Source organism: Cavia porcellus, unplaced genomic scaffold (assembly GCF_034190915.1).
Source record: "Cavia porcellus strain 051 isolate PalLab524CR breed Dunkin Hartley unplaced genomic scaffold, mCavPor4.1 scaffold_14, whole genome shotgun sequence".
NCBI lineage: Eukaryota > Metazoa > Chordata > Mammalia > Rodentia > Caviidae > Cavia > Cavia porcellus.
The window spans coordinates 66,151,422-66,161,180 of NW_026947497.1; the positions used below are offsets into that span (position 1 = coordinate 66,151,422).

The 9,759-nt window shown below is 50.2% G+C and overlaps 1 protein-coding gene across 1 annotated transcript; it reads left to right on the forward strand.

Annotated features, from left to right (window-relative positions):
• The first annotated feature begins 8 nt into the window (after nucleotides 1-8).
• On the forward strand, nucleotides 9-9,440 carry Psmd2 (proteasome 26S subunit ubiquitin receptor, non-ATPase 2). The gene is made up of 21 exons (XM_003477061.4): nucleotides 9-198; nucleotides 618-674; nucleotides 995-1,159; nucleotides 2,410-2,531; nucleotides 2,691-2,915; nucleotides 3,208-3,366; nucleotides 3,507-3,651; nucleotides 4,019-4,079; nucleotides 4,312-4,458; nucleotides 4,605-4,711; nucleotides 4,897-5,024; nucleotides 5,241-5,328; nucleotides 6,607-6,769; nucleotides 6,887-6,988; nucleotides 7,174-7,319; nucleotides 7,505-7,588; nucleotides 7,901-8,069; nucleotides 8,157-8,251; nucleotides 8,426-8,552; nucleotides 8,913-9,031; nucleotides 9,159-9,440. The coding sequence occupies exons 1-21, from the start codon at nucleotides 64-66 to the stop codon at nucleotides 9,339-9,341; spliced, it is 2,727 nt and encodes a 908-aa protein (XP_003477109.1). The 5' UTR covers nucleotides 9-63; the 3' UTR covers nucleotides 9,342-9,440.
• The last annotated feature ends 319 nt before the right edge of the window (nucleotides 9,441-9,759 follow it).

The window sequence follows — 9,759 nt, forward strand, 5'->3', positions numbered from 1 at the left end:
TCTCTGGGAAGAAGGGGCGGTGCGAGCAGGTGCGCGCGCAGCGGCTCGGCGGCGGTGGCGGAGATGGAGGAGGGTGGCCGGGACAAGGCACCGGTGCAGCCTCAGCAGCCCTCAGGGACAACCCCCGGCGGCACGGACGACAAATCGAGCGGCAAGGAGCGGCGGGATGTGGGAGACAAGGACAAAGAGCAGGAGCTGGTGAGGCGCGATCCCGGGAGCCGGCGGAGGAGGCCGCGGGGCTGAGTCACCGCGTTCCCGCAGGCCTCGGGCCCGACTCCCAACGGCCCCTCAGCGTCTGGGAGAGGGAAATGGGGAGACCCCTGAGGCTCCCGGCACTGTTCCTCTCTGCTTGCCTTTCTCTGTTCCACGCTGCCACCTTCGCCATCCCCAACAACCCTCATCACCGCCTTTTGAGATGAGATCGGAGTCCTAGTTATCCTATCCAGCGGAGCCTGGCTCAAAAACTGCCTTTCCCGTAGGGCTTCCTATTCCCGCCCCTTCTTGTCCACTTGGTCCCTGCTAGGAGGTTGGCGCCCTCTCCACCTGCCGCGGGGTGAATGGGAGGAGGATTTGAGTGGGATCCTTCTTTTGATGAGCTTCTTTCTCCAACCCTCCAGTCCGAGGAGGACAAACAACTTCAAGATGAACTGGAGATGCTCGTAGAACGACTGGGGGTGAGTCATGGGTTAATGCGAAACGGTGCATATGCGGATCTTTTCCTTTTGTTCGTTTTATTCTGTTTTGAGGCAACAACTCCTACGTGAGATGGACCGTATTTTAGGGTCAGTGTTACGATGAAGATGTAAAGGAGGAGAGTTACAAAGGCTGTTTGAAGTGGACTACTTGTTTTTGTGTCAGGCCATGTGCAGGGTGTTGGGGAAGGACAGGTGAATGAGACAGTTCTGTCCCTAGTGGAAATGCTGTTGAAGTGTTTCTGTGTTAGGAGTTGGAGAAGTGTGACTCCTTTTGTCTGAGACTAACATCTCCTGATCAGGAAAAGGACACATCTCTGTACCGACCAGCTCTGGAGGAACTTCGAAGGCAGATTCGTTCTTCTACAACTTCTATGACTTCAGTGCCCAAGCCTCTCAAATTTCTGCGTCCACACTATGGCAAACTAAAGGAAATCTATGAGAACATGGCTCCAGGGGAGAATAAGGTAACACTGTTTCAGAAGCTGATGGAGGATCCACTTGAAGAATTCCTTTTCATCTAGACCATGGGGCTTGCTAGAAACCTAATAAATCTAATATCTGGTGTGGTTGAACAGAATTCATTACAATTAAAAAATATAAACAACAAAACAAACACAACAAAAGTGCTAAAAGGAGGGGCTGGGGATTTAGCTCAGCGGCATAAGCGCCTGCCTTGCAAGCAGGCAGTTGTGAGTTCGATCCCCGGTACCGATAAAAAAGAAAAAGACAAAATAAAAAGGTGCTAAAAGGAGGAACAACACCTCAAATGATAGTTCTATGATTTATTTTGGACCTTGAGATATATTCAATAGTTTTCTCTTCTATCTCATGTATTTGCAAAACGTTAAAAAAAAAAAAATCTCTAAATTATGTGCAGTTCAATTACCTCTCTGCCTGGTGTTATAATCCTAAACTAGAAATCTTTAGTTCTCACTGAATTTCATGATCAGCCTCCTAACTGACCTAATTTTTGTTCTTCTTACGTAGTCTATTTTTCATATAGTAGCCATAGCAATCTTTCTAGGTCTTTTTTGCTTGAAACTTAATTACTTTTTTGGTTTTTTTTTGGTACTGGGGTTCGAACTCGTGACCTTGCTCTTGCTAGGCAGGCGCTTATGCCACTGAGCTAAATCTCCAGCCTAATCGCTTATTATTGCAGTCAGACTTCCAACTCAGGGATGGTTATGTACCTGTAGTCCTAGCTACATAAGAGGCTAAGGTAGGAGCACCTCTTGAGTCCAGGAATTTGGGGCCAGCGTGGTAAATACAATAAGAGCCCATGTCTTAGAATAAATTAGGGCAGGCAGGGTGCACATACCTGTAATCCCAGCATTCAGGAGGACTACAGGTTCAAATCCAGAAAGTCATCTAGATGGGGCAACTCAGACGCTGCCTCAGTGGGAAAAAAAGAGCTGGGAGATAGCTCAGTGTGAAGACCCTCGCTTCTATTACCAATACCTCAAAAATAATATTCAGACTCCTCCTTTGTTGCTTCCCCCCCTTGCTTATCATTTTTATCATTTTCAGCTATGTTTATAAGAGATAGTGATCAATCTTAGGGTTATTTAGAGGCTTAACTTAGGAAACACTTTTAGTATAGAGATTGGTGTATATAGTTAGTAATTTGGGTGATAGTGACAGTGCTGTAAATCTCATCATACTCCCTTTACCCTAGACTATTGGGTTTGACTCCCAAGGACTCCTTTCTTTGTAGCGTTTCGCTGCTGATATTATCTCTGTTTTGGCTATGACCATGAGTGGGGAGCGTGAATGCCTCAAGTACCGGTTGGTGGGCTCCCAGGAAGAACTGGCATCGTGGGGTCATGAGTATGTGAGGTAAGAACTTCTCTGAGGCAGAGTTCTGAGTTCAGTCCTGGAGTACTCTCTGTACTAGAATATTGATGTATTGCATATCCCAGGCACTGAGTTCCTTGACCTACGGGGATCTGCTTTCCCTACCTCTGTGCACCCATAATGGTCTGTGCCTGTGTGTAGGCATCTGGCAGGAGAAGTGGCTAAGGAGTGGCAGGAGCTGGATGATGCAGAGAAAGTACAACGCGAGCCATTGCTTACTCTGGTGAAGGAGATCGTCCCCTACAATATGGCCCACAATGCAGAGCATGAGGCATGTGACCTGCTCATGGAAATCGAACAGGTGGACATGCTGGAGAAGGACATTGATGAGAATGCGTATGCAAAGGTCTGCCTGTATCTGACCAGGTGAGCGAGCATCATTGACATGGGTGTTGGAGCAGCCCTCCCTGCACTTCTTTCTCAGGTGTGCCTCTGTTCTCCCAGGGCATGTGCTTCAAGGGTCATGCCAGGCTGTAGTTAATTTGTTGATACTCATTAATTTCTTCAGGACAGGTTTTTGTGTGCTTTAGCAATCCCAGCATCTAGGTTAGTGTCTGGAATACAGTAGGCATCCAGTCTTTATTTTGAGTAAGTGAATTAAATGAGGTGACTAAATGTCTGAGACCTTGCAAATTCTCTATTACTTTTACCTTTGTAGTTGTGTGAATTATGTGCCAGAGCCTGAGAACTCTGCCCTGCTGCGTTGTGCCTTGGGAGTGTTCCGGAAGTTCAGCCGCTTCCCTGAAGCTCTGAGATTGGCACTGATGCTCAATGACATGGAACTGGTAGAAGACATCTTCACCTCCTGCAAGGATGTGTATGTGGGGAGGAAGTTGGCAGAGGAAGAGATAAGCCATGTGTGGAGTATTTTCATGAAGAGCTAGGACTTTCGGCTAGGCCTGAGGGGTTTTCTATTGCCCGTATGAACTGAAGTGGTGTGATGGCTTTCTCTCTCAGGGTGGTACAGAAGCAGATGGCATTCATGCTAGGCCGGCATGGGGTGTTCCTTGAGCTGAGTGAAGATGTGGAGGAGTATGAGGACCTGACAGAGATTATGTCCAATGTACAGCTCAACAGCAACTTCTTGGCCTTGGCTCGGGAGGTGAGAATCTTTTTCCTCTTTCTGTTATGGCTTTTTGATTGTAATTTTATTTTATTTATTTTTTTGGTATCAGAGATCGAACTCAGGGTCTCATGCTTGCCAGGCAGGTTTTGTGCCCTTGATTGTAATTTTATTTCTTTTTTTTAACTTTTTATCGGTACCAGGGATTGAACTCACGACTGCCTGCTTGCAAGGCAGGTGCTTATGCTGCTGAGCTAAATCCCCAGCTCTTGATTATAATTTTAAACTTTACGTGCCTGACCATACATCTGACTAGACGCTCCCTAGTGAGAATTGCTATGCAGTAAGATAAGATCTGCTGGGGAAGGGCTAGGCCTGCAGAGGTGACCCTCTGGCTTCTTTTCAGCTGGACATCATGGAGCCCAAGGTGCCTGATGACATCTACAAAACCCACCTGGAGAATAACAGTGAGTACTCGTCACTGTGTGTGGGGATGGAAGGATTGTTCATGCTCCCCTTATACTGGGAGTGGTAGTCCAGCTGCTTACCCTGAAGAGCTCAGCATTCCCCTGAGCCTTTCCTCTAGGCCTCTGGCGCATAGATAGAGAGTCCTAGAGGGACACCTCAGAACGAGACAGGCTACACACTGTGTTGCTTTCTGGTCCTATCCTCAGCCTGTCCTCTTCTTCCTCTACACAGGGTTTGGTGGCAGTGGCTCTCAGGTTGACTCGGCTCGCATGAACCTGGCCTCCTCTTTTGTGAATGGCTTCGTAAATGCAGCCTTTGGCCAGGACAAATTGCTTACTGATGACGGCAACAAATGGCTTTACAAGAACAAGGACCATGGTACAGTCTCATTACCTCTTTCCATCCTCCTCGAGTTGTGTGTTACCTGAAGAAGGTCACACGGTGGTGTTCCCGGGCTGGGGTGGGTGTAGGCATTTGCTGAGGGGAGGGCTCTTTCAAGGCTGATGGGTTCTTGCTTGGTGTAGGGATGCTAAGTGCAGCCGCATCCTTGGGCATGATTCTGCTGTGGGATGTGGACGGTGGCCTCACTCAGATCGACAAGTACCTGTATTCCTCGGAGGACTACATCAAGGTGGGTCTGGCTGCACCTGCTGGTTGGGGATTCTCCTGTTCTGGTGCACAGCAGTTCCTCCCTGTCCCTCACAAGGTGCATGCCTTCTTCACCTCGGTGAAGTTAGGTGCATGGTGAGGGCCATTGCATCCTCTGTGCCAGAGAAGGCACAGTGCCCAGGTAGGAAACCTGCTTGCTTTTTGCAGTCAGGAGCTCTCCTTGCCTGCGGTATTGTGAACTCGGGGGTTCGGAATGAATGTGACCCTGCCCTGGCACTGCTCTCGGACTATGTGCTGCATAACAGCAACACCATGAGGCTCGGGTCCATCTTTGGGTAAGGCTTCTGGCATCTCCTCCTGGTGGGACTCAGCCCTTAAGCTCAGGTGAACAAGAGCCTGGCCCTTTTTACCTCTGTCCTGCCAGCAGCTGCTGTCCTGCTATTGAGTATTGTGTACTTGGTGACCTTTGTTGACACGATGAGCAAATGACCACATCCTCTTTCTGCTCCTTTCCTATGTTGTCCTTGACTGTGCTACTCTGGCTGTCGCAGGCTCGGCTTGGCCTATGCTGGCTCCAATCGAGAGGATGTTCTCACACTGCTGTTGCCTGTGATGGGAGACTCCAAGTCCAGCATGGAGGTGAGTACAAGCTGTCGGTCGTTTACAGTAGGTCGGAAAGGTGCTCTGAGTATCTCTGACAAATTGTGAAAAAGAAATATGTGTGTGGTGGGGACATCTCAATGAATTAAATTTTCAACCTCATTGAGGCTGGGTATTGAAGCTGATGTTTTGGTACGGAATTTCAGCCCTTGAGATTCCTGAAGAACTACTTACTGCCTGGACTAGAGGGTGGAGTAACTTAATGTGGTTCAGGTTGTGTCAGTCACCTTTCCATGATTATAACAAAATACCTGAGATAAGCAGCTTGTTAATAGGAAAGGTTTATTTTGGCTCACAGAGTTTGGAGGTTGTGGTATAAAATCAGGCAGTCCCGTTGCTTTGGGGGAGCAGCTCATGGTGGCCAGAACATGTGGCAGAGCCAGACCACTTACCTCATCACAAGCTAGGAAGCAAAGAGCGTGAGAGGAAAAGGCCCAGGTTTCTCTCTTCCTCCTGGGGTACTCCTCTTATCTAAAAGTCCTGGCATTCTTCTTCACTGCCACCACTTGTCAGTAGTGCCACCTTCTGGACTGTCTTTTTTTTTTTTTTTTTTTGTCTTTTTCCTTTTTATTGGTATCGGGCATCGAACTCACGACTGCCTGCTTGCAAAGCAGGTGCGTATGCCACTGAGCTAAATCCCCGTGGACCAAGTCTTTAACACATGGCACTTTCTGGGGCTAAACAATAGCAGTTAATTTTCATTCAGTAGTTTTGTTTGTGTGTGTGTGTGTTTTGAGATAGGGTCTCATTTTGTAGGCACAGATTGGCCTTGAAGTCACCATATGGTTTAGGCTAGCCTTGAACTCATGGAAGCCCTCCTGCCTCAGCCTCCCAAGTGCTGTGCTGATATTCCAGGCATGTGCTACCATGCCTGCTTGTGAGGATTAAATGTTAAAGAGTACGCAAAGCATTTAGTGCAATGGCTGGCATATAGTAAGTCTCAGTGAATGATTGCTGCTATTTTGATCTCTGATCAGTCAGTGCTTACTCTAAAACTAATGTGGTTAGGGAAGGTAATTTAACAGTGAATCAAGACAGATAATTACGTATTTTAATATATTACTCTGTGTAGCTAGGTGTATTGGTATATGTCTGTAATCCCAGGAGGCTGAGGCAGGAGAATCACTGCAAGTTTGAGGCCAACCTGGGCTACACCATGAGTTCAAGGCTAGCTTGGACTACATAGTGAGACCCTGTCTCAAAAAAAAAAAAAAAAAAAAACCTTGCCGCATGTAATACTGATTTTCTTATTTGTAGGTGGCAGGCGTGACAGCTCTAGCCTGTGGAATGATCGCAGTGGGCTCCTGCAATGGAGATGTCACTTCTACCATCCTTCAGACCATTATGGAGAAATCAGAGACTGAGCTGAAGGACACTTATGCCCGATGGCTGCCTCTCGGCCTGGGCCTCAACCACCTGGGTGAGGGCGGCTCTCACTTCAGATAGGGTCAGCAGGAACTGGATACGGTGGGGCATGCGTGCAAGGGTGAGCTGGACAGGAACGCATGTCTCTTGACTCCGGGTATCTGTTCCACAGGGAAGGGCGAAGCCATCGAGGCAATCCTGGCTGCCCTGGAGGTTGTGTCGGAGCCATTCCGGAGTTTCGCCAACACGCTGGTGGACGTGTGCGCCTATGCAGGTCTGTGTCTGCCTCTCTATCCCTGTTGCCATCCTGGGTTTCCCAGTGGTTCCACTGCTCTGTCGGTTCTCTCTCTTTTCCGGGTTGTTTCCCCTTTGTTCCTCACGCTGATCTGCCGTAGGTTCTTAGGCTTCTGCCAGTTCCCTGGTGTCTTCTCAATGTTCTCCTTCCCTGCCCGGCCTCAGGCTCCGGGAACGTTCTGAAGGTTCAGCAGCTGCTTCACATTTGCAGTGAACATTTTGACTCCAAGGAGAAGGAGGAAGACAAAGACAAGAAGGAGAAGAAGGACAAGGACAAGAAGGAAGCCCCTGCTGACATGGGAGCACATCAGGTTGCGGGGAAGCTGGGAGGAGTACACAGGGCAACAAGGGCTTGGTTTAGGGGAGGATAAGAGAGCAGTTCTGTGGGTGAGGGGTGAGGGTGTCCCCTCCAGGATGGCTGGTTTTCAGAGGTCTGGAGTCAGGCTGACTTTTGGTTTGTATAGGTGATTGAGTTCTGCTGCCTCTTCCATCACAGGGCGTGGCTGTTCTGGGGATTGCCTTGATTGCTATGGGGGAGGAGATTGGTGCGGAGATGGCCCTGCGAACCTTTGGCCACTTGGTGAGTTTGGCAGAGGAGAGTGGAATGTCTTTTTCTGAGGGGTGCGGTGGTGCTGGGCACGGAACACCAGAACTTTGCATGCCAGACAAGCTGAACCATTGAACTACACCCCAGTCCTGGGACACATTGATTTTGATGGCCCGGGGTTTCCCAGAGGAGACTATGTTGGTGTTTTCTCCCGGTGGAAAAATGGGCTCATGCTGTGCTCTGTGCACAGACTTGAAGGCTCCTTTCCACACCTCAGCCCATGCCTGTGGTGGAGCATGTTCTTAGCGCTTTCCCCTTACCCACTGGTGCTTTCTCCTCCGCCAGCTTCGGTACGGGGAGCCTACGCTCCGGCGGGCTGTGCCTTTGGCACTGGCCTTAATCTCCGTCTCAAACCCTCGGCTCAACATCCTGGATACTCTGAGCAAATTCTCTCATGACGCCGATCCCGAGGTTTCCTACAACTCCATCTTTGCCATGGGCATGGTGGGCAGTGGTGAGTGCCAGGCGGGGGGAGGTTGTAAGCAGGTTTGGGGGAAGATGTGAAGGCTTTTCCCTAAGCCTCTGGGACATTTGTTTCTAGGGACCAATAACGCCCGCCTGGCAGCAATGCTGCGCCAGTTAGCCCAGTATCATGCCAAGGACCCCAACAACCTCTTCATGGTGCGCTTGGCCCAGGTACGGGATGGAAACGCTGTCCTCGGGGTGCGCTGAGCAGTGTGTGTGACCCAAGTGGGACGGGTTCTCAGCCTGGGAGGGGAGCTGTGAACAAATGGCGGGATTTCTGCTTGGCTGTGGCTGGGATAGGCGGTACCATCTCAGCCTTCTGCAGCCCTCCCTCTGTTCTCACAGGGCCTCACACATTTAGGGAAGGGCACGCTCACCCTCTGTCCCTACCACAGTGACCGGCAGCTCATGAGTCAGGTGGCCGTGGCTGGGCTGCTCACCGTGCTTGTGTCCTTTCTGGATGTCCGAAACAGTGAGTGCCTGTCAGGAGCAAGCTGTGCCCCGAGACAGCATGGGGCCCCCTGGGTAATTTAGTATCAAGACACCAGCTTAGCGCTTCTGTGTCGCTCTAGGTTCTCTGGGCCTGTGTACAGCATGAGACTGGTCTCCCACACTTCTGATAGGATCCAGAGGGGTTTGGAGATGATTAACCTCGCTTCTGCTTCTGAGTGACTGGGCAAAGACAGTTAGGGTGCAATGGGCTAAGTAGGTGTACAAGGGATAGGAGTTCAGTGGAGGGTGGGTTAAAGGGCAGGGCTGTGGCCAGTGCCTCAGTCCCGGCCAGGCCCTCCGTGCTTCGTCTCTAACCGTCGGACCTGTGTGCTTCCCTCAGTCATTCTAGGCAAGTCGCACTATGTACTGTACGGGCTGGTTGCTGCCATGCAGCCCCGAATGCTGGTTACCTTTGACGAGGAGCTGCGGCCCTTGCCAGTGTCTGTCCGCGTGGGCCAGGTGAGGGCTGTGCCATGGAAGCTGGGGAATGTGCACATGATCTTGCTCCACCAGAACTCTAGTGGGGGTGGTGAGGCAGTGCTGCTGGCCCTTCTGGAGCCCCCTCTTTGCTTTTCTCATCCTGCAGGCGGTGGATGTGGTGGGGCAGGCTGGCAAGCCCAAGACCATTACAGGCTTCCAGACTCACACAACCCCAGTATTGTTGGCCCATGGGGAACGGGCGGAATTAGCCACAGAGGAGTTTCTTCCAGTCACCCCCATTTTGGAAGGTTTTGTTATCCTTCGGAAGAATCCCAACTATGATCTCTAAGTAGCCACCAGGGCTGGACACTCCAGACCTTGGGGTTGTGGTTACTTCCTATTTTTTTTGTAACTGAGATAACTTTGTTCATTAAAGAACTTTATCCCAGAGGTGTCTCTGTCTTCCTTGGTGCCTGGCCTGGGGCTGGATTGGAGTGAGGAGTGAGGGAGAGGCAGCTGTTTATACCATCTCTGAGCCTCAGCTGGTGGCCCCTAAGCTCCTTTCTCTTCTTCCTCCATGCATGCGTGCATGCATGTGTGTGTGTTTATGTGTGTGAATCTGGAGATTGAACCCAGGACCCCCATCCCAGGCCTCCCCTCCCTTTCTTCTTGAGACAGAATCTTACCATGTAGTACTGGCCAGCTTTGAACATATGTAGCCAGATAGGCCTCAAACCTGTAGTAATCCTCCCAACAGTCTCCTGAGT